The sequence below is a fragment of the Ambystoma mexicanum genome, chromosome 5q (assembly GCF_040938575.1).
Source record: "Ambystoma mexicanum isolate Mex_15411 chromosome 5q, UKY_AmexF1_1, whole genome shotgun sequence".
Taxonomy (NCBI): domain Eukaryota; kingdom Metazoa; phylum Chordata; class Amphibia; order Caudata; family Ambystomatidae; genus Ambystoma; species Ambystoma mexicanum.
In genome coordinates, this window is record NC_090933.1 from 518,058,190 (window position 1) to 518,082,949 (window position 24,760).

The following is a 24,760-nucleotide window of genomic DNA, read 5'->3' on the forward strand; positions in this document are numbered from 1 at the left end:
CATGTTCTGAAACTTCATATAGTCACATATTTAGAATGATGAATTCAGCACTAAATAAGTGAATCCCTGTAAGATAGCTTAGTGGGATAATGTGCATGTTGTTGGAACCTGATTGTAACTTGCATCTCTCTCTCCACATCCCTCTTCCATACATCCACTCTCTCATGCTCATTCTGCTCATACACACCACTTCTCTCACGCATCTTCTTTGTCCAGTGCCTTCCTTTCCTCCGCCCTCCTTACCTGCCTAATACAAATGTGTCCTCGACCTGCGTATCTGGAAGCTGATAGTTTGTGAAGGAGGGAGTTTCTAGATAAAATGGGGCTCTGCTGGGAGCAGCACTGGCCAATGGGCCGGCACTCGCCGGATCCGAGATCCGGCATCAGATGTGAAGCTGGATCTCGGGATCTGGCAAACCTCGGAGTATGGAGTGGGGGGGGGCGAGCCGTATAGAGCACATTGGGGCCATGAGTGTTATGAGCACATTGGCGCCATGGGCGTTGTTATGGCTCTACCCCCTAGGTATGGCGCAGCACGGGACCAGGACAAAGGGCCTCTTGAGGATAACTGGGACATGCACTATTTGAGCACGAACACATTGACCTTGGCTCTCCAAGCAAGCATTTAACCCCCAAAGGACATCACAGAAAAAATCTTGCTTCACGGAGTGACTTTTCCACAATGTTGCCTTATAATTTAACGATAGATAAATGTGTACACAAGTGCATACATAGTCGAACACTGTGCAACGTGGAGAAAACATAAGGCAACATTTTGAAAGTCACTTTGTGGAGCAAGGTTTTTTTTGTGATGTCCTTCTTTGGGCGTTAAGTGCTTACATGGAGAGCCAAGGTCAATGTGTTCTTGCTCAAATACATGCAACACCAAGTCCCAGAATGCAACGCTGGGTGAGCAGGTCCCGATTGACATGAGACGACTCTGGCACAGTGGGACACTAGTCATGTCTGTTCTGGTCCCAGGGACTGCTCCTTCAAACTCCCCCTTCGTATCTACTGTGCCTCCTCCACGCATAGCCCATGCCTCTGGTGTGCAGTGGCTCGGAACTGCTGTTTTTAACACGGCGTATTTTTGGTATTGTACTTTTGTGTCTCATATTCCGTTGATCGGAGGTAACCGCTCCTCCCGCTCTAAACTCCGCCTCCTTGAACTCCGCCTCCTCCTCCAAACCCCCACCCCTCCACCCCCGACCCTTGTCGGATCCCCCTCCAAATGTTTTCCATTTCCACCAATGCTTGGGAGTGTGTGCGGCCTTAGCTTGTTGCACGTGATTCCTAAATAACCCCTCTCGGGGAAGGTGGTGTTGGGGATTCAGCAATGAGGCGTAATACCTCTGGCCAACTACACCACAGAATATTTATCGTAGGAGGAATGGCCAACATTTCATGAACCACATGACCACCCAACTCAAGACTGCTTTATATACAACCAGTATAACATGTTTCCGTCTGATACAAGTTATATAATGGCTACGTCCACCCATTAAATACATGAGTGTTTTACCTTTTAAATCCTAAGCATGCATGCCTGTACTTATGCAAATTGTTTGTTTCCTATGTAATCCCCACTGTGGCCAAGCAATTCAGCAAATCAGACTTGTGTATGCCATGTCAGTCCCCACACTGTGCAATTAAACATGAATAACTGGCGCTTTGCTGGGCGGGCTTGTAAAGACACCAGCCTTTGAGTCCTAGTCACCCAAGGCTAGTCTTGAGTCTGCATTGGTTTCCCTGCTTCAGTGCAAGGGCCAGCCTCCGCTTTGATTTCTGTCTTGTAACAAAATGCCCATACAGTGTCCATGTAAATGCCCCAGTAGCCATCGTTGAATGTCTTTGTTTTCTTGTTGCAGTTGGGGAATGGCGGTCAACGTGTACTCCACGTCCATCACTCAGGAGACTATGAGCAGGCATGACATCATTGCATGGGTTAATGACATCGTGTGCTCAAACTACACCAAGGTGGAGCAGCTTTGTTCAGGTGAGAACGTCTTCAGCATTGGCACTGAATGTGTCTTTCAATGATGCCGAAATGTTTTGGAGGAGTACGCATTAAGCCTCGGTGCAATCTGTCTTACAACTAGAACAGTACGAGGCTGTAGGCACGAAACACAAATACAGAACGGAATGAAGAGGGATCGTGGGCGTTTAGTTGTAAAACGCATAGTATAATGTGTGAGCATTGTCAACAGGCCTTGGAAATAAAATCCCTTTCAGTGGGCCTGATTCTTAAAGATGTGCACTTCAGCAAGCCAGGAGATGGAGCAATTGTATTGTATTGTATTGTATGGTAATTTATAAAGCGCGGCACAGACCCAAAGGCATCAGGGCGCTGAGGGTGTAAAAAACCACCAGCGAGGAGAGGGAACGTCCCAAGTTAGAACAAACAAGTTTTAAGCTGCTTACGAAAAGTAGAAAGGGGCTGGATGCTCCTGACATGCAGGGGCAGGGCATTCCACAAAATTGGCACCAGCACAGAAAAGGACTCGCCTCCCGCACGTGAGTGTTGGAACCATGGAACAGTCAGCAGAAGCTGGTTAGCCGAGCGAAGATCTCTCTTTGGTTGATAGAGAGATAACTTAGACTGAAGCAACTTAGCACCCGTGGAGTGGATAGCGCAGTGGACCGTACAGAGGACCTTAAACTTCACCCGAGTTCTAATGGGTAGCAAATGAAGGCGCTGGAGTTGGTCCTGAGAGTGAGATAATCTAGGTGCACTGAGAGCCAATCTGGCCTCCGCGTTCTGGAGGATCTGACCCTCTGGCTGGCCCAGATAGATGCCATTACAGTAGTCGATTGCACCCATAATGGCAGCAGTGACAATTTTACTTCTAGCCTCATTGGGGAGGAAGGGGAGCACCTTCTTCAGGACCTTAACCTTAGCAAATCCACTCCGGCAGACCCGAGATTTGCGCCTCTCTAGAACCTCATGTCATGATCTTGATTCCAAGGCTTTTAATTACAGTAGTAGGTTTGGGACAAGGTCCCAGGCATGGGGGCCAGAAGTCCGAGGTGCAGCTATTGGGTGCCTGACCAATCACTAATATCTCGGTCTTTCACCCATTCAGTTTAAGCCCATTTTCAGACATCATGTCAGGTTTGTACTTGCTCCCTTAAACCCGATTCATAAAGCCTAGGACTGCAGCAGATTTGACAAGCACATCCTTTTTTTTAGTTAGATGAGAGGTGGGATGTGAGGTCGGACACACACAGCTTGTGGGTGCGGTTTAGTTGTAGCCCACCCACTGACTGCCCAGGGCCATTCTAATCCCCATAGCCATTCCCACAGACTACCTGCTGTTTGTGCCCAAAACAGATCCTCCTGAGATCTCTTTATGGTAGCTCTATCAAGCAGTAACATCACTCTGTGTGCATTACATGGCCTGCCAGAGTTATTTCAAATAAGCCTTGTGAGTGTTAATGGCTGAATTAGAACTGTAAACATGTTACTAAAAATGTGTTGACCAAGTGTGCCTTCTGCCACATAATTTATAAACACTATGTGTGTCCTTGCATTTGTTTCTCCCAAGTCCTATTAAAAATAAGCATTGACAAAGCCAACTGTTTTCGATTTCGTGTAGGTATTAGATAGGCATTTGCTAGGCACTGGCAACATATGCTAAGGTACTCCCACCGTTTTGCAGTTGCTGCCATTTTATGGCTGACTGAGTAAGACCATTATGACAGTGCCTGGCAAGTGTCTTTCCCATGCCTACACAAAATCCAAAACGTTTGCGTTTTGCTGCTGTTTGTATTAATTGCATTTGTGTGTGAGCCTCTGAGAGATGCTGCTGATAGCCCAGAATTTGCCCCGGTGCGAGGCTTTGTGAATCTGGTATGAGGTTGTAGGTACAAAAGAGATGCTCCAGGCATCACCTCATTTGTTCCATTGCAAATCTTTGTTACTCATGCACACAGCATTTGTATTTCGTTTTTTTAAGGTGGCACCAACTGGCAAACCACTGAGTGCTGTAGATGGCTAGAATGGGTTATCCCTTGCCTGGGACTGCAGCGTTTGGTGATGATTCAAAATAATGCTCATAGTTAGAGTGGAGAGTTGGGAAGAGTTGGGGCGGCAGTGAGGTACTGCCAGGTGAGGTGCTGAAGGTGGAGCACGTGCAATCTACGGATAAGGTGTTCTTTAAAGAGATGGGCCTTGGCTTGCTTTTGGAATTGCAGTAACCGTGAGACAAGCCTGACCTATTGATGGTTGCTGCTGGATGCATAGATGGAAAAAGCTTGTCTTTTGGGTTTATTCTTCTTGCAACTGAGTAAAATAACAAAATTGGAAATGAACAAAATAGTTTATACAAGTGTGTGCTGCTTTCGTAAGACTCTAGCGTTTACCATGTAAGGTCTCAGGCCTTTGTTATAGTTAAAAAAGCGCAACACAAACAGATGGCACTGGAACTTGATCTTTTTTGTGTACATAAAGCAGGTCAGATATTAAGTTGGCTTTGTGAGGCTTTCTTTGCTTTGAAACCAGAGCTCCATTTACTCGCAGTACGCAACACGATTATTTTGTATCAAAACCCATCCTTGCAAAAGGCAGGCAGGAACTGAAATGGAACTCTTAACCTCAAATGTATAACTACTTGAACACATATTTTGCTTTGCTTACCAAGGAAAGAGGTTCCCTCGCTCTAGCAGGGGGCTCTGCCAACCATGGTCGTAAAATTGAGTGCCTATTATTGTTTTTGCATAAAAGGCAAAGTGGACAAGGCAACACATGGGGCAGTACAAACGTAACTCATGAGCCATACAACCTTTTCATAACTTGGAAGAACACTAGCCTGGTGTTGAAGGGGTCCCTTCCCACGTGCTCCTGTCTCAGGTTGGCCTTACCCCCTTCTAGGGGGTTCTCAGTGTTTTCTCCTTTAGGATGTAAATCTGGGATTTAAGCGGTTCCTGCAACCTCCTCCTCCGCTCCTCTCTGGGGTTCTTCTCCTTGGGCTTCAGACCTGGTTTTGAAAAGGAGCCCTCACTCTTCTCCTCTACTCTTCTCTTGACTACTTCCGCAGCGGTCTCACGCTCAAGCTGAAAGTGTTTCCTGCAGCCCTCTTTATCAACTTCTCCTAGATCTCTCCTTTCTGCGCTTTGTATGGTCTTCTCTTACTCCTCACTTCCAGGGAACGGTAGTCTACTTTTTCCTCAATTGAGTTTTCACTGGAGCAGCTTTTAAGATGGTCTCTGTCATCTAAATGCCTTACAATCCTTTCTGGCTCCCACACACTTCCCTATCTCACTACTCCTACACTCTTCCTCCTCTTCATTGACAGTCTCTCTGGCCTCATGACTTCTTACTCCACGGGCTTAACCCCTTCAGATCAGGTTCTCACCCATACGACCTGGCTTGTGCCAAGCGTTTCCTCTCATTCCTTTCTAATCTTACTCACTAGGGCCTCGCTAGCCTTGTGATGTTATCTCCCAACCCGCTCCCAATGGATCCAGACCGCCTGCTTCCTTGCACCTAGGTGCACCTGATGTTCTGCTACCTCCTGATACACTCCTCCTTCCACTTCCCAGGACTCTCCCCTTCTTCCCTTCCTTATGGTCTACTCTTTTCACCTCATGATACTCCTTCTTCCCTTCTAGCTTCTCTTCTTGCCCAAAATCTTCTCTGCTACTTCGGCAAAATTCCTTCCTCTTGCCTTCTCCTTCAAACTCTACCTTCCCTCACCCACCGGCTCCAAAGTCTGCCTTCTACATTGCAGTGGCCCCTTGTCCAAATCACAAACGTATTGGTCATTTACTCCGCTTTTGGCACTGAGACGAAAGGGACTAATAAAGGAAGTATTGTGAGTTATAGACATGGTGATTTTATGGGACAGGCCAACAGGACGTTTCCATACGTGTGAATAAGCCCAATGTATTTGTTATGCTAGGACTGAAAGTATCAGGAGCGGCTATCATAATCACTGAGCCATTTCTCAAAGTTGCTAAGAACTGGTTTAGGCTGGCCACATGTATAAATATGTTGTCAACTTTGCCATTAAAAAAAAGGGAGGCGCGAAGGTATGTCGCTCTTCTGACAGAGTGATTGCAGATGTTCAGTGGCTTTACGGCTAGACTGACTACCATATCTGTCCTATCTGTCCGTCAGGAGAGCAGTGATGGTGGAGGATTTCCAGGGAACCAGTCCTTTGCGAACCAAAGGACAGTAAAATCTGGAGAACAGATCAGATGTGTAGTGCCCTAAACAAACCTGACGCAGAGGCGTAGGGTGTATGGTCATCAGAATGTAGTTTACGAGCTCATGTGTTGGGTTCCAACATTGGACCAAGTCCTTGTAGTTGGGTGTTTGTCGAGTTGCTAGGTGAATGCTTTTTAGGATAAATGCGTGGTCGTGGAAGTCCAGACGAACAGCAGTGAACTCAGGATGCGTCGACCCAAGCTGAGTAGGTGACAGACTAAAAAGTACTTGTGAGATCTATCCACTAGGACGTAGATAGGCAGAGTTAGGGCTTAGCATGGCCTCAGGTTGTGTTTTCTTCCTGAGTACAGCATGAGCTCATGGTTTACTGATTCGACTCGGGCCAGGAGATTGCTACTTCAGGACTCTGGACTAGTCACGTCCGCTCATCTTTGGGTCATGGCCTGCGTCTGTGCATTGGGGCGATTTAAAACTCCAGCCTGGAACAGTTTGTGTGTTAGTGAGGAAGCGAGGGAGGAAAAAGCGGAGTAGAATGATGATCCATATACACCGTCACTATCATTAGCAATGAAAGTAGGGTAAGGCTGTGGTATAGCTGGAGCTGGTGAAAGATTGGAGAAAGGAGTTAAAAAAGTAATGTCACCATCGGCAGTATACACGCTACATTTATCACTGTGAATAGTTGAAAAGAAATTAATGGTACTACACCCAATGTCTGATTGCAATAAAGAAAGAAAAACATGCTATAACCGCGACTTGCAAAAAGCAATATACATAGTCCGAAATGTTTGCATTGTGAATTTGAGGTGTTTAATAACTAACTAAATCAGTGACTCGCTCCCTGAAGTGTGCCTGAGATAAACCTTTAATGAGTTTAGCAATTATTGTAAAGAATTCCAGAAAGATACATTATTTGTTATTCCTATTCTTTCTTATTTAGGGTCACTGCTCAAAGTGTAATACTTGTGCAGCCCCGTGGTTTTTTTTTTTAAAGAGGCCTGAACAAGAAAGCCAGCCACTCCAGAAACAAAGAGTCACATGGCACTGGCCACAGCCCAGGAGCTTCAATTTAAAAAAAGAAAACCAAGATATTTTGTTTTCGTTTTTTTAAGAGCAGCAAGGGGAAGACCACGTGGTGGCAAGGGAGACCCTGGCGACCCACAAATGACGTACCTGGTCCTGGGCTTCTCAGTTTCCCCTCTGGATTTTGGAATATCCTTTCTTTGGCGGCCCCTCAGGGAGCATGTTATATTTGCTTTTACCTTACAACCACGCAAGAATTTTAAAGAGCAATGTATTACATGAGAAAACAGTGTCAAATTATAAAAAGTTAGCTTGGCGCTTTAATGCAACCGGATAAAAAGCTGGTGGCGGCATTACTGATCAACACCACACATAGGCGGTACGAGGCAAGATGTTTATTCAGTGCGGGGTGGGAGGGGTAACGAGGGTAAAGGTGGAAACCTGTTATAAGAAAATCAGCAATGCATGACGCTGGCATTAATGGCTGACGGTAATGAACAGGTGGGATTGTTATATAAAAAAACACAGCTAACAAGGCTGTACTGCAAACCATTATCCAAAAATAAATAACCAAGCCATTGCTGCACCACCCTATGTAGAACTGAAGACTTTTCCTTTCTTTGTACTCTTTCATATGCTTGATTTGTTTAATTTCTCATCTCTACGTGGCTATGTCATTTTCTAACTTGACAACATATTATATTGGCATCGTTTTTCTTTTGGAAAAAATGTACATCTTTCTGTGAGGTATGCTTTTTGTAGCTATCATAATATTGTGAGTAGGAGCTGTGCATTACTATGAGGACATATTCAACTTGTTTGACAAGGTATGCCAATAGAAAGTAAGGACTCGGGCTTTGTAGGTGTACCCCAACTAGGAGCATCACGTGTTTGGCCAAAGTTAAGGGAATGTAAATGGAACTCATGCCTGCTCTTATAGTGTGTAAAACGCCTGGCAGCGGTGACTGGTACACGCTGTGTTTGATGGCACACGTACTCATTGGACACGCATGCCCGATGCAAGTAAGAAAGAACACGCGGCTGCTTATATAGCACAATGGGGTGCTGCAGGTGGCCACAGAGCACACACTGCGTACTAAAGGGCGTGAAGGGGTGCCAAGAAATACAAGGCAGGGCGCAGGGATAGATGGAGAGTCTGTTAGGTATTTTCCCACAACCTTCTGATGCTTTGGTGCCTTGGAGCTATGTCTGTGGCATTGTTCGCACTTGATATACAGTAAAGCAACAGCAATGCTAGTAGTGTCTATTCTTCACCTACTTGCACTACGGTCTATGAAGCCATTCCCTGATAGGCCGACTCTTTCGGACTGCTGTCCTTATAAAATAAAAAAAAAAAAGTGAAAGATGGGACATGATCGGTAAATCTGGACCGTCCACTGAGGAGGCTATTCCTCTTTCCCTGGCAGGCATGGACCCAGTAACAGTTGTAAGGTCCCGGGTGATTGTACGGTTAGGCCACTCAGCAATGTGCACTTTGCCTCTGCATAAATGTGTCGTGTGGCTGGAGAGCAACACTAAAAAGTCGTGGTGTGGTGTACCCCTTCTGTAGTGCGCCACATGGAGATAGCATTGGGGGCATGTGGTCCACAGGATTTCTGGCTTACTGGATGCCTGTTGTTTCCTAGGAAGAAACCGAAAAAACATTCCACAGCCAGCTTCTCAAATAATCTACGGCTTGAGTATGATCAGGAGGTAGGTACCTTATGGTCACAGGTTGGCGTCACTTCACGCATAGTGGATCCAAATGGACCATGGGCGAAGCTTATATGAACTTCACCACCAAGAAGTCATCGCGACAGGCCTACAATACAGTTTTTGTCCACTAATTGCTTAAGGACAGCCTGATAGTGTGGAAAAGACTGCAATAATTGTTTGACATGGATCTAAACTTGTTTACGTCTCTATCCCCTCAGAAATTTTACCAATTAAAATAGATTTAATATAACATTGCTATAAAGCACTGGAACCCAGAGTAATGCAAGTGGCCACTGATCTGAGCTCTGGATGCCGGCAGAAATGGAACGAGGTCTGACTGTTCACCTGGTGACAGCTAAGGGAACAGACACTTGTTAATGCTAAAGGATATTTGTACCGTGCACTATCACCACCGGAGTGGTCCCCTGGCACTCTGGTGGCTCTGAAAAAGGGATAGGGCGGATGAGTTAGTGGGAATGAGCTAGAAAAGTGCAATATAGCAGTGATGTGCTGTTGGCAGCCTCAGTCCGGTGGGTCCGTTGGCTGGGCTTGGGGTGTTTTACGGTCGGTAGTCGAGGTGTGCTGTTGTGCAAGTCTATGTGCGGTTTGTTTTGTTGTTGAAGTGTAGCAAAGTTTGTGCGGTTTGCTCCTTTTAAGACTTGTGGTTGTGTTTGGTTAGAGTTTGAGAGGTGTATGCAGAGGGATGAAATTGTTAGTGGATTGGTTAGTTGGCATTGCTGTCCTTGCAGTTATGTCTAAGTGTGGTGCCTGCTATCATTCACTATTCCATCTAAGCGTGGCGCATGCTGACATTCACATTTCTATCTAGATGTGACGCAAGCTAAGGTTAAGAATTCCATCTGAGTGAGGCACATGCTAGCAATCACATTTCTATCTAGATGTGATGCAAGCTAAGGTTAAGACTGGCATATGCTACTGTTTGTAATTCTTTCCAAGTGTGGCACATGCTAACATTTACAAATCCGTCCAAGTGTGGCGTATGCCATCTTTCACAATTGCATCTGAGTGTGGTATATGCTAGCATGCACAATTCTGTTTGTTTTTGGCAGTTTACATTATTTGAAGGTAAGGTAGAGTGGCATGGGCTTTTTGGAGTAGAGTAATTGCTATACACCCCACCCATGCCACAATTACAATTTTGTTGGTGTCTGTTGGCTTCATTGGCTGACACTTTCTGGAGCTACCTTTGTTGGAGCTGCCCTTTGCCTTGGGGCCCTTAGCCGCAGGGGCTGCCGGGCAGAGGGCTTCCCTGGGGTGTCCTTAATGAGGGTGCAAAGAGCCAATCAGGGCTGCTAGTAGGCAAGAATTACAGAATACAGGAATCAGGGAGGCCCAGGAGACACTGTGTTACGGCCTCGGGCTACGTCCTTTTCAGGCCATTGGGGTTGATTTTAGGGGCTAAGGGGCAAGGCAGCACTCACCTAATCAGGGGTTTAGCAGCATATGGTGCAGATGCCTCGCTGCACACCGTTGAGTACCCTGTTTTGTGGCTGGGGTCAGAGAGCCAATCAGGGCTGCTGGGAGGCGGGAACTATATAATTCAGGAAGCAGGGAGGCTACAGCCTCGGGCTATGTTCTTTTCAGGCCACTGGGGGTGATTTTAGAGGCTGAGGGGCAAGGCAGCACTCATATAATCAGGGGTTTAGCGGCAAATGGCGCAGATGCCTCGCTGCACACTGTCGAGTATCCTGTATTGTGGCTGGGGTCAGAGAGCCAATCGGGGCTGCTGGGAGGCAGGAACTACAGAATCCAGGAAGCAGGGAGGCCCGTGACACACTGTGCTACGGCCTCGGGCTACGTTCTTTTCAGGCCACTGGGGGTGATTTTAGAGGCTAAAGGGCAAGGCAGCACTCACCTAATCAGGGCTTTAGCGGCAACTGGCGCAGATGCCTCGCTGCACATTGTCGAGTACCCTGTATTGTGGCTGGGGTCAGAGAGCCAATCAGGGCTGCTGGGAGGCGGGAACTTCAGAATCCAGGAAGCTGTAGAGCCCGGGAGACACTGTGCTAATGCTACTGCCTCGGTCTACGTTCCTTTCAGGCCAATGGGGGTGATTTTAGAGGCTAAGGGTCAAGGCAGCACTCACCTAATCACTTAGATGGAGGGTATACCTGCAAGCTTTGAAGGCTAGGAAAGGGGGAGGTATACACCCTTTACTGGCTGAGGTGGGTCTGGGTGCCTCGGCACGCCTGTGTAAACATCTGCTGGCCATGTGGGTGGGACTGCATAAAGGAGTAGACTGCATATCCTGACAGTAGGAAATGGTGGCTGGAAGAAAGTATGATTTTGTGCAGAAGTTTTTGGTTCTTGCCGATTGCTGCCAGATCTGGCTACGTATGGCGTTAGGACTCCCAAGCAAAGCCTATTCATAAAGTGTTTATTCTTGCCGATTCTGTTTGTCCCCTGCTTGCTAACATGTCAATATGGATTCACCTAGTTGCCACCATTTATCTACATGATGTTGCCTTTATTCAATACCTTTATATGCAATGGAGGTGCTGCCCCCAACTCACTTTAATCCCTAAGGCCCTGTTGCAAATACATTGTGGTGTGATCTGTGATGCTGTGACCTAAGAGATTTCACAATATATAATAGCCCAGGGAGACTGCCGAATGCAAGGAAAATATGTAGTAATAAATCGATCAATTAATTAATTTGTTTTTATACTGTGCCGTGTCACAGTGTTGCAAGTGAGAATCAACATGTCGGGAAACATTACCAGGTAATACTTACAACTCTTGGATTGAGACAGGGCTGTGACTTTTTAATCTGTATCTGGCAGATAAGCTTGATGCCCCGGAATGTACCCGTTCGTTCCTCCCAAACAACAGCAACTTAACAGTCCAAGCCCTTGCTTTTTATCAGTGATCTAACTCCACTAGGCCTCGCTCGTTCTATTAAAGCCCTTGAGAATTTTATCAGTGAAAATGGATTAGCAATGAATGCAGGGAAATTTCGTGTTATGGTTAGTCGAAAGCATAAGTAGTCATGCAAATATAGGTGGCAATGGAAAGACACGCTCATGAACATATCAAGTCACATTATCTGCCTGGGCTATCCCCTATATTCCATAAAGAGGCCAAGGCTAATTATAGACAGACTTTATGATCAGCTCCTTCATATAGCAGCCCAGATGTGCAAGATGTATATCAAATATTGTGCTTTTACGTTGTAGCCGCTTATAAATTCCTATAAGGGAAAGTCATTCCAACATCACTGTATGGTGTGCAGATTTTGAATTTACCAGAACAAACTTCATTAGATAAGCTAGAGGGCTATCTTTCAAAAAGATTGCTACACCTTCCCAATTGTATACCAATTGCTTTTATTACGACTGAATGGGATGCAATCGCTAATTCTGTTATTATATACAAAAAAACAGTGGCAATTTATAAAATACTAAACCCTCTGGCAAATCACTAAATGTTGATCTAAACAGAATTTTTATGACTGGCACTTCCTCCATAATGTCTAAAATGTATGGGGAGTGCTTAAAAACACTGGATAATATTGGTTCAAATCAGGAAGAACTAATGTACAATCCAAATAAAGTGGAAATTAAGGTAAATCAATGGGATTCGTGCCAACCGAATGAAAACATAGTGAAATACAGACTGTATGATCATTATAAACAAACAGTAAACAAGATGAACACCTTTCCAGGATGCCTGAACATTTTTCCAGACAGAGGAATTGGAAGGATTTACCTTACATTCAGATTTAATATGCTTTGTACGCTGGAGATCATGGGGCCTCGTAGAGGGATTGAGGCAAGAGATGGAGTGTGCCGTCTTTGAAGGTTTAGTAAGGAAACACAGAAGCACTTTATTCTTGAGAGTCCTGGTACTGAGTTGGCTAGACATTGATGGCTATTTCAATTTGTATTGGGGCTATCAGTGGATCTGGCTCAAAGCTTGTGGCATCTTTTCTTTTTTTACAGGCTCACACAAGTCTTTAATTATTGCACTTGCTCACCTTATCAAAGCTGTGTGTTTGAAGCTAGTGGAGCCATTCATGCAGGGGTTTTAGATTAAGTTAATAGTCACCTTTTTATTTTGCTTCTCCCCTTTTATACTGTTGCAGTTTATTACGCAGTCATGCTCAACTCAGGGAGCTCCTTTCACCCCAATGAATGTGGCGCACAATAAATCACTATGATTTTGATTTGGTTCAGTTTGGTAAGGCCTCCAACCCATCTCACACCCTACGCCAACAAGTATCTGGTGCCACAATGGACTAACATCGGCCACCAGTGTTGTGGCAACACAAGAACCAAAACTTTCCAGTCACCCACCAATACAGAAAAAGAATAATTCAAGACACACAGTGATTGCTGATTTTGTTATAATACTTTTCTCCCAACAACCCCACCCTCCAAACATCAATTAGATATGATCCCTCTGAATAGAAGGCCAGTGGCAGAGAGTGGGAAAACAATTGGAAGATCGTTGTGGGATTCTGATAAAATGCACTCTTTGGAAAAAGGGATTCAAGGAGCAAAATCATTTTTCCTTTACTTCTTATCCCAGGTGCCGGGTGAGGGAAAGAAAAGCAATGGGAATTTCGTTTTGTCATACATAAAAAAAAACAGGCAGGGCTTTGTGGTTTCGGTCAGAGCACAGTGGGAACAAGGGGGCAATTTCGTTTTGCACCCTGCACATGCAAAGAAATACCAGGCTTCACACTTCTGATTTAAAATGAAGGGGATCAATGTGAATTTCGTTTTGCACCCTGCACATTCATGTGGAAACAGGGTTTTGGGATTAATTCTTTTTGCAGATCTATCTCTATACCTGCTCAAAATACACTGGGAAGAGCTTGTTGGTTTCGAATCCAAAAAAACACATCCTGTGATTTCTACAGGAGAATTAATTGATTTACTTTAAATATGCTAAGGATCACATAGACAAACAGGATATTTTGCTATGTGGAAATAACTAGCACACTACTTGAAAAATGCAGGGCCTACACAATCCATGGCTTTGGGGATAGTTTTAATTACAGGAGAGGCCTTGAAATGGGCATCAGGGAACAACAGGGTACCGCGGGACAGCAAGGGTGTCAGTCAAGGATAGTCCACTGTACTTGAGGTAAATCAAACACCCCAAGGAGAACCTAACTCCACGGTTCGGGGTTTACCATCAATATTTATGCAAAAATGAGAACGGGTGCATAACAATTAGTCTAGTAAGTCTCTCATCTGTCTAGCGAAAGATGTTAATTATGATCTATAACCATTGGTCCTGAAAAAATGGACTTAGTACACAATACATTCTTATACATTTGACCATTTTAATTTTCTAAATCAATAAAACACTACTAGAAAAACTTGTTTAAAACACATACAATATAACCCAAGATTTGGACCCACATGGTGGGTATAACAGCAACCTAATGAGATACATTACATAACAATTAACAACATGTACATTTCAACAAACACATAACAATTACAATGCACTATGTATTTAAACAGAGTGTCGATTCACAACCATATCCGACATGTTTCAGTTCTTTATAGCTTCTCAATGCTTGACCTTTCTTCAGGGGGAAAAAATGTTTTCACATAAATTCTTCTCCACCATGTAATCCAGGGTAAAGAGCACGGCGATCCCAAATGAGTCCACCTCTAAGTTTAGCTTTAGTAGTGCTAATATCGATGTCAATAACTTCAGACTTCTTCAGTTAAGTCTATTTTAATGTATGGGTTCTCAAGGTACCCCTTCTAATTCCAAGATCTGCAAAACCAAGGCTTCACTGATGTTCACTTAGGAAACGCTTTAATGTTGATACTGAAGTACCACGTGTGAGTAGTCTTTCACATACACCGAACTCTTGTCGGAGCCTTCCTGGCCTGTCTGGTGAAGCTTCTCTTCCCTGAAAGCTTCAGTATCAACATTAAAGCGTTTCCGTTGTGGTGTATACACTGCCCCTTTGTATGTTTCTATTAATTTAACTCAAGCCTTTTTCCTTTGTTCTCTTAAATTGCATTTAACCTTAAGCATGTGACCAGCCAGAGACTGGCTCATGTTTATGTTCCCCCCCCCTTCAAGGCCTGTGAGGGCCCTGATTACAACTCCAATTGACATTTTTTGGGAATTGTGACCTAAAGGTCACTTCTGCTAAAAGAACAGGCATGGCCGTATCTGTCTTCACTGTGGTTTAAATCTAATCAGTACATTTCTTCCTATATTTTTAAGTTATGGCCCTGATTGATGGTTGACAACCAGACCCCTCCCTCCAGGACAGCAGAGGAAATGTCTTGGAGGTTAAGTTTCATCTTTGGAGAAATGACCGACTCATGTAATCCTGCAAGCAATGGCTTTTAAACTCACACACAATGCATTTTACATTACATTTCATAAGGTATCTGGGCCTTATCCATATGTTATGTTAATTTCACAGTTTCAAAATACATGAGTATCACTTCTGGATTGTCCATATGTATAGGGCAGTTATATGAGAAAACCGTGTTCAACCTCTGGAAGTCTAGTGAGCACTTCTCTCTGCATAATGTCATTTGGATGAGGAAAAGCACAAAGGAAATTCTTTTATTTCTTGTAAATGCAAGAAGCTTGGTTCCAGTTTAGATGACTGGAGCACAATCTGGTATTACATTGAAGATAATGTACGCACTACTGTCTCGTTAAGTACAAGTGCAGCTCTCCATGGATTGAGTAAAACAGCATTGTCAGCCTCATGTCTCTTTCCTTGCTAAAATGCATTGCGCATATCTTCGCACTTTTGAGATTCAAGCCCACCTTCTTTCCTTGAGATTTTAGGCCTGTTTTTGGTTCAATAGGCCTCATGTCTGACATCACCATTTCTGTGCTGGCCTTATACTTCAATGGGCATTTACAAACCACTCTGGCATGTTTATTTCTGGCATTCAGGGGCTATATTTCACCCCATAATACTTATTCTCAATTGCCAGAAAAATATTGTGTACATGTTTTATATAAACTATTACAAATTGCAAGTTCTTTTAATGTTTGGGGTGTGTGAAGTGTTAATAATTGTACATTATATTATTTGATGTCAAAGTAATCATAGTAAGTATTGTTTTATATTGGTTGTGTAAGGTTTTTTAAACCATACATATCACAAAATAAAAAATAAAATAATAAAAATACTGTGCCAAATCATCACTGTGGCGGTCTCAAAGATCCTATCGTTGTCCAAGATTTTAGGGTATATTGTGTCCCCACCCAGGGAACATCAGACGTTAGTCTGCTGCAGGAAATAGAGGGTTATAGATGGACGAGGTATACTAAGAAGTATATGAGGAATGGAAGGGAGTTTGAACTGAGAGGGAGAGTGAGTGAAGTGATGAAAATAATGAAGCTGTAAATGTATAGTCTGGATGTATGAGGTGGGTGGGATGTGCTTGAGCTATGCCATGTCTATATGATTGACTGCATCACCGCTGGAATAGACCGTGCCTTTTAAAGCTATACAGAAGTTGGCTGCCAAGGCCATCAATGACCAATATATATGTGTTGCTTTTGTATAAGAAATTCTGAAAAAAGATAAAAGGAGTAGAGGGTAGAGGCGGGAAGAGAAGATACAGGAACCCGGGGTTCTAGGGTTTACCCCAGTGTTGTGTAAACATTTTAAAGATACAGGTAATATAGAGAAGATCAGCTTGTCTCCATTGCCACTGGTAGCAATTTCAAAATTGGTTGTTAAATGGATCCAGATGTGTTAGTCTCTTTCAAAAAGAGTTTTATGCCTGGAGCACATTCCACTCGAGGCACATGTGCTCCTATAGCTTTCATTGCAAATATTTCTCTAGATGCTATTTGCAAAACAGCTACCTGGAGTTCTTTTCACACCTCTACACAACATTACTGCTTAGATACACATTTTAAGACTGATTCTCAGGGGTGCCAAGCAGTGTTAAGACATCTTTTTGCTGCAGTTCCTTCCAACATCCCACCACTATCTTCTGGTACTTCTCATTAGTCAATGCACAGCATGTGATTCTAAGCAGATTCACAAGCATCAGAAGACATACATTACTTAACGTAATCATATTTCTGGTGCTTATATCTGCTTCGATTCACATGCACCCACCCTTGGAGTTGAAGGAACATAGACATCTTACACCTTCTTTTCTTCTGTACTCAAGCACGCATTCTCTTCATGTTCCGCCACGACAGAACAAAAACAACCGGGGACCTCGCGTGAGGGATCATGGGTACACTACACGCCACAGTAGGGATAGTGTTACAGACACTCCCAGGTCGACCCCCTTTTTAAACTTCAAAAACAAGATACAATACACTGTGATTACCACTAGATGTCGGACTATATGTAACGCATGTGAATCTAAGCAGATGCAATCACCAGAAATACAATTATGGTAAGTAATGTGTGTCATATGTTGCCTAATTACTAGTACAATTAACCCTACTTGTGTTTGCATTAGCCTAAGGAGTCGAAAATGACAGAAATGGTGTTGTCATCTGTCAGTCAGTATCATTGGGAGGGGTTGGTGCGAGTGAGGTTATTTTTCAATGGTTTATTCATTAGTCTGTGGTTTGAAATTTCACAATGGGAATGAAGCACACAAACTCTTTTTCAGTGGAATTGGTAATTTTTAGTTTGAGCTATTAGGTGGCACTTTAGTGCCACTTATAAGCCAAAACTATTGCATTGGAGTACAAATAGCGAGAAATGGCATATGAGGAGGGACACAAAGCTTGTAGCTGTTGTTTGGTTATTTTCGCACCCATTGACTGCCCATGGCCATGCTAATCTCAATGGCCATTCCCACCCAGTTCCTGCCTCTCCCCGCCCAAAGCACCGCCTCATGGGAACTCTTTGAGCTCGCTTTATTCAAGACTTGCCATCAAACTGTGCACTTAAGTGCCTTGCAGTATTTCGTCAAAGCAGTATTCCAAGAGTTAATTACTTAATTGGAGTTGGAAATCCGCTACTGGTGTAATACAAATGTGTTAATCAGGGCTGACTTCGCCACTCCATTTATAAGCACTACGCATGTCCTTCTCTAAACAAAAACGAGCATTGGCAAAGCCAACAGTTTTTTCTTGTGCAGAAGTATTAGTGAATCCAATCAAAGCTGACTAGGTATATTCCTGCCAGACAGCTGAGGTCGGTGTCATCTAATTTATTCATGGTTCCCAGATTTCATAAGGCCTGGTCTTTCTCTGTCCTTGCCCCCTCACTGTGGAACTCACTCCTCTTTCAGCTGCAGGAGATTACCGATCCCCTCAGTTTTTGCAAGGCTATTAAAACACATTTATGTTGTGCTTTGCAGCATCTTTCGCTGTTGGACTTTCTGCTATTTGAATGTTCTAGTGTTTGTCTGCCTTAGCACCTAGATGCCCTCAGGCCTTTGTTAGCGCTCTATTAATTCCAATTGCATTACATTACAGTGATTTGCCAGGCACCGCTATTAGATGCCCATGAAATTGCACCATTTAGCATCTGCTACTATTGATAGCCCTAGCGAGACCACTACAGCCGTGCCTGGCAACTGCCTTTCCCATGCCTACACAAATGCCCAAACGGTTGGCATTGCTAATGCTTGTTTGTTGATCTTATTCAGCAGTGAGCCTTCTGGTCAGAGGCAAGACTGAGCAGGTTTTGGGATAGAGAACATGGACGCTCAGGGTGATGGGTGTCATGGAGGATGCTGTCGTCAAACATCCCCTTGGCCCCTGACTTTACACACCCTCCCCCTCGTGCCTCCACCGCTGTATCCCGCGTCCCCCTCTCTGCGGTCTGGACCGCCACGGTTCATAGATTTGGCATCTGGCAACCTAATAGTGTTGGCTGCCAGTCTGCACTCGAGACGGTGGGAAGGAAGCGTGTGGGAATGTGTTTGGTGCCAGGTAGCCAAGGAGAGAAATGTGCCACCATGAATAGCGCTCTGTTTTATTGTTGTTTCAGTCGTGATAAATTGGCAGCAGGCCGCCCGATTCTAATGAGCGCAAGTCAGGTGTTTCACAAGAGAAAAGACGCATGTGAGAAGAAAGACAGATCTAACACACAGGAACATAGCAACACAATGCATAACTTTTATCAGTTCACACAAATTAAAAGGGATTGAAATAAAGGAGCATGCAGGTAATGGACATAATCACTTATGAAGCGATAAAGATGACACCTTTGCGAAGCATTTGCATGGCGAAAACGTTTGTTTTAATCGCGTTCGTCACCCATGAGCTTACACTGGCTGCACAATTCCTAGTTGCAAGGGCTGTGAATGTTGCTTGCTTTCATTATGACAGGCTCATTCCAAATTGCTTGAAATTACTCTGGGATATGGCTTCAACCAGGGGTGCCGAGTATGTGAGTGCTCGCCCCTGCCCCCAGGAAAGGCCATCTGCGTACTGGGAAAGGCCATCTCCGGAAGAGTCCCTATACTTTCAATGCAACTTATTTTTTTGGGCCGCTGGCACCCTCCGGGAAAACCAGAAGTCAGTGCCCCTGGCTTGACCGATACGAGGGCCGCCTATCACACCGGGCAAGCGAAATGGGGAATTACTGAATGCAAGCAAAGCCCTGGCTGCTGGGCCTTTTTACCTGCTGCATGCGGTTCAATACGAAATATCAGTAATGGCAGCCGCCATTGCAACTATTCCCCCTATCGGTGGCTGCACCAACCCGTGGGGGAGCCTGGTGGCTGCCGCTCTTAGGCTCAGCAGTCTGGGAGCAGTGCCAGCCCCAGGTCTGCCAACACCCTGTGCAAGATTTTTCTGTGTGCCACCCCTGCACCTGCGCCGCCCCCACACACCCCAACAATTTGACAGCACTCGTCTGGTCCTCACTGGACCCTGTCTGAGACTTCTCTCCTCAAAGATGTGTTTGGTTGGCCCCAAATGAAGGGGCTAGCGATTACTTCAGTTAAACCTACCTCTGTCATCAGCACCCCATTTTTACAAATGCATAGGCAATTAGAACTGCGATGGGACGTTTACAAATGAAAGCTCCACACAACCCCAGTTATCTCCCAAATATGTGCCTCAATTGCCTATCAAGAACAAGTATCATCCGACAACAGAACTGAGTCCCCTGCTGTTCTTGTAAAGTGTGTTTAAGGGCCGTTCCTGGCGCAGCGTGATTCTTCAATAAGCCCTGGGCCAGACTGATACTTGCGCTTACATGACACTGAGCTGGAGGCAAGGCAGCCTTTATTTTCTTGTACTGCTGCCTGGATGGCCCCGGTTCCTCTCTCCTCCACATGTCAATAAAACACAATAGAAAGTTCTAAGGAGCACAACATAAGGGGAGGCCTTGATGAAGCAGGAGTACAACGCGCTAAGGGGCGTAGTTGGATAGGAAGGGAACTGGGTCAGAGCCGTAAGGGGCAAGGACAGGCCCATATTTAAAAGCAGTGTTCAAACTCCCTATTCTCTTTGGGCGAGTGCTCCAGCTTCAGTTACCCACCCACCTGCACCTGTTTTGATACTATAGTAATATTTACTGCCTGATTTGCTTTGATCGATTTCTACATTGTTGTCGCAGTGGAGTTACATAGTCCATCCATTTCACAAAAGTGCTGTCAGTTACCTCAAGGAAACTGTGCAGCCAGCAGTTAATACTAAGGGTGCTCTGGTATGCAAGACCTCTGAGATGCCACTTGGCGAAGGGGGCCTGGAAGTCCTTTCAGGCACCAGAACAGGGAACGAGTCCGAAATAATGACAAGAAAATAAAGGTCATGGGACCAGGGGGTCCAAGTCCCGAATAGAAAGAAGCAAAAGGGATTACGAGTCCTGAGAACCAAGAGCACAAGAAAATGGTCACAAGACCAGTTCTCCAGCATTGGATCTTTCATGGATTCACATGCTTAGAATATTCCCCGTCGTCAGACTGGGACCCCTCGGTGCACATATATAGCCTTTTCCTACAGGAAAACTTCTGACACTTTTGTGTCCTATCTACGTCCTTTTAGGACCCGCCTACGCATGCTCCGCAGGCCGTTCCACGTATAAGAGGCCCGCCCCCGCGGTACCCCTTCAGATTTCAACCGTCTCCAAAGTAGTGGGATCTCCTCGTGTTGTCTTACTATATTGTACTAGGTTGCCTTATTGGATTTCGAGTACGATATGTCCTCTGTATCAGGAAAAGCGCTGTTCCGTCCATGCGCAATGTGCGGCTTGAAAAAGGTTTACGAGGGGGACGGACATATGGATTGTATATATTGCCTCCACCCTCACCATTCGGCGGATGCCTGCGACATATGCAAGGGGTTTTCTCAAAAAACCCTCAAAGACCGGAACCGACGCCTGGTGGCATGGCTGAATGAGGGTGCGGGGGCATGCCCCCCCTCGGAGGTAGGCTCCACACAGTCGGCGAAAACATCACGCCGCGCGGCCTCATCGGAACCACCGGCGAAGAAATCTAGATCGTCGGAAAAAGAGTCGTCTGGAACTCACTCCACTACAGACTCCTCGTCAAAGAAATCATCCTCATCAAAAAAGCATGAGAAGGAAAGGAAATCCTCCTCTGGCGATCATCACAGATCGACCACGAGTCGAGAGTCGAGTAAAAGCGGGCACAGTGTGGAGAAGGCGGGACCGCAAAAACCACCTGCGAAGCCTGCGTCGTCGACGGCGATCCAGTCACCGGCCACCTTCCCGCCACTAGCGCAAGGGGCATCCTCCGTCCCGTCGACAATGGCGTCGACGAGAGCCTCGTCGACGGGGGTCCTACAGGAGGCCTGGAGGCCTGAAGTCCTCGACCCTACCCCCCCAGAGGCTTTGCTACAAGAGCAAGCTATGTTGCTGTCCTCGGAGGACGAGAGCGAGAGAGTGACTGGCCCAGCAGACCTAGGGCTACGAGCGGCTGCCAAGTCGTCGACGAGGGCATCTGTTACACCGGTATCTGCCCCTCTCCTCAATCCTCAATCGGTTTTGTCGTTGGATATTCTGTCCTCGCTTCAGTCCTTGCTACGGTCGTTGGACCAGCGACTTCCCCAGGTCAGCCTGCCACAGTCACCCGTCGACGAGCCGGGCCCGTCCCGTCAACCGCCGCACCCACGCACGCCAATCTCAACACTGGCGCAGGAGGAAGGTGAGCTGCCAGATTCGGAGTCGGACAGGGGAGCCATGTCAGAGGTCTCTTTATCCCCCTCCAGGGATCCTACCTGGAAGTCAGAGGCGGAGTTAGAAAACCCCAGAAGCCCAGCTCACCCGTCCCCTCCGGACGACATTGCGTCATTCCATTCGATGATGGAGAAGGCATGCAAAGAATTTGGTCTGTCCCAGGAAGAACAGAAAAAGGACTGTTTTTTGTTCGACCACATGGGCAAGAGAAGGAGGTCGGTGTTTTCGATACCGATACTTGACCACGTATGGAAAGAGGGGTTGCAGACAATGAGACACCCATTCTCAGAACCAGCAGTGAAAGGACGCCTAGAAAAAAAGTTTAAGGCTCCAGAGTCTACACCCAAGTGTTTATCCTCTCAACCAACACCAGACTTGGTGGTGTCGGCGGCGGCAGCGAGGAAGGCAAAGGCACAGCACAAGTGCACGACTCCGCCCGAGAATGAAGCGAGACGCCAAGATGCCTTTGGCAAGAAAGTGCTCTCCGTGGGAGCGACCACAGTAAAGGCCGCAAACTCTCTGGCAATTTTGGCCAGATACGATAGGGAGATGTGGCACAGGCTGGCTCCGCTTCTTGATCATCTTCCAGAAGAACAGAGGAAGGCGGCGATGCTACTGGTCCGAGAGGGTGAGGAAGCCTCAAATCATGCAATAAACATCGCGGTGGATCTTGCTGAGTCTGGCTTCAAGCAAGTCAATAATGGGGTCGTATTACGTCGACAGTCATGGCTGAAGTGTACCTACTTCAGGCCAGAGGTACAATACAAGGTCTTAGATATGCCCTTTGAGGGAGACCTTCTCTTCGGTGAGAAGGTGGACGAGGCCCTAAAAGGGATGAAAGAAGATTCGGACACGGCACGTTCTTTGGGTGCCCTCCAGAGTGGCAGGAGCTACAAGTCCTTTCGCCCCTTTAGAGGGGCTTCAGGAAATTCAAGATTCTCTTCTGGGGTACCGACGTGCCTCACAATCGGCTAACCGTCGATGAAACTTCCAGTCTTCCAGAAAACGACCATCATACCCATCGTCGGCGAAAGACAAGCAAACTAAAGATCAGCAGTGACGTTCCACAACCCGTTCTGGGGGGAAGATTTTCAGCGTATGTCGACGAATGGGAAAGGATAACGACGGACCAATGGGTGTTAGACACTATAAGACACGGACACTCTCTTCAATTCAAACACAGCCTTCCGCAAATTCCACCTACGTTCACCGCTTAGTCCCATATGAAGGCACTGCAACAAGAGGTTACACTCATGTTAGCGAAGGGAGTGATAGAATTAGTTCCATCATCACAGAGAGGCCAATGAGTCTACTCAAGATACTTTGTCGTAAAAAAGCCGAACGGCAAATGGCGTCCCATTCTAGACTTACGCGATCTCAACAAGTCCTTAAAGAGCCTGAAATTCAAGATGCTCACTCTGCAGGAAGTGATCCGCGCAGTTCAAAAGGGAGATTTCCTGGCGTCCCTGGATTTACAGGACGCGTATTTCCATATTCCAATGTGTCGGAAACGCAGGAAATTCCTATGTTTTTTAATAGGGCGAACCCACTACCAATTCACGGTTCTTCCTTTCGGGCTCAAAACCTCCCCCAGAACGTTCACAAAATGCCTGGCTCCAGTGGCTGCCTGGCTAAGGAAGCAAAGCCACCATGTATACCCATACCTCGACGACTGGCTGGTAAGGGGATCCTCCCCAGCGTCGACCAACACAGGTCTACAAGCCACCATGCAGCTTCTACAACGGCTAGGATTCGCCATAAACTTCGAGAAATCCTCTCTGCGGCCATCGAGAACGCTGGTATTCTTGGGGGCACAGTTCGAGACTCAGCTAGGGCTGGTGAAACCTTCTCTCGACAGGACCTCGAGACTCATTCAACAGGCGCCCCGGCTACGGCGAAACACCAGGATCTCAGTGAGAAAGTATGTTTCGGTCCTAGGGGCCAGGGCTTCCTGCATCCATCTGGTGAGAAACTGTTGACTTTTCATGAGGCCAGTCCAAGAATTCCTCGCGGACCGATGGACACAGGCTCAGGGATCGTGGTCGGACAGGATAACCATCGACGACGACAAGCTACTTCGGACCCTTCAGTGGTGGCAGAGTTCCCACAATCTGAACAAAGGTGTGCCCCTACAGGAGCCGGAGTTCCAGAGCACCATAGTTGCGCATGCGTCCCTAACCGGATGGGGAGCGCACATGGGTGCTCTCCAAACGCAAGGTCGCTGGTCTCCAACGGAGTCACTCCTACACATAAACGTACTGGAACTCAGAGCAGTACGATGGGCCTTGAAGGCGTTCCTACCACACATCAAGAGGTCGCGAGTGCGAATACTGACCGACAATACAACAGCCATGTTTTATCTGAGGAAACAAGGAGGGACACGATCAAGGACTCTCTCCATAGAAGCCCAGAAAACATGGCATTGGGCATCGAAGCACAAAATCTCCCTCGTGGCTCATCACCTTACAGGTGTGAGAAACTGCCAAGCCGACTCCCTCAGCAGAAACATGGCCCAGATACACGAGTGGGAAATGGACACGGGTCACTTGAAGAAAGTGTTCGAGAAATGGGGTCACCCCCCTCTGGACAGCTTCGCGACCAAAGAAAACAAGAAATGCGAGAAATTTGCAAGCAGGTGGCCCCAAGAGGGTTCGGTGGGGGAGGCGTTCTCCTTCCCATTGACGGACATGTTCCTCTATGCTTTTCCCCCGTTTCCCCTCATACGGAAAACAATACAGTGGATACGCAGATAC

The 24,760-nt window shown here is 46.1% G+C and overlaps 1 protein-coding gene across 3 annotated transcripts in view; it reads left to right on the forward strand.

Annotated features, from left to right (window-relative positions):
• Nucleotides 1-24,760, forward strand: part of MAPRE2 (microtubule associated protein RP/EB family member 2) — a 984,616-nt gene that overhangs the window by 630,400 nt on the left and 329,456 nt on the right. For all 3 annotated transcript variants that reach the window (XM_069621019.1, XM_069621020.1, XM_069621018.1), the window contains one exon: nt 1,869-1,996. In XM_069621019.1, the coding sequence (XP_069477120.1) occupies nt 1,876-1,996 (121 nt within the window). In that variant the 5' untranslated portion in view covers nt 1,869-1,875. The remainder of the gene's footprint in view (nt 1-1,868; nt 1,997-24,760) is intronic.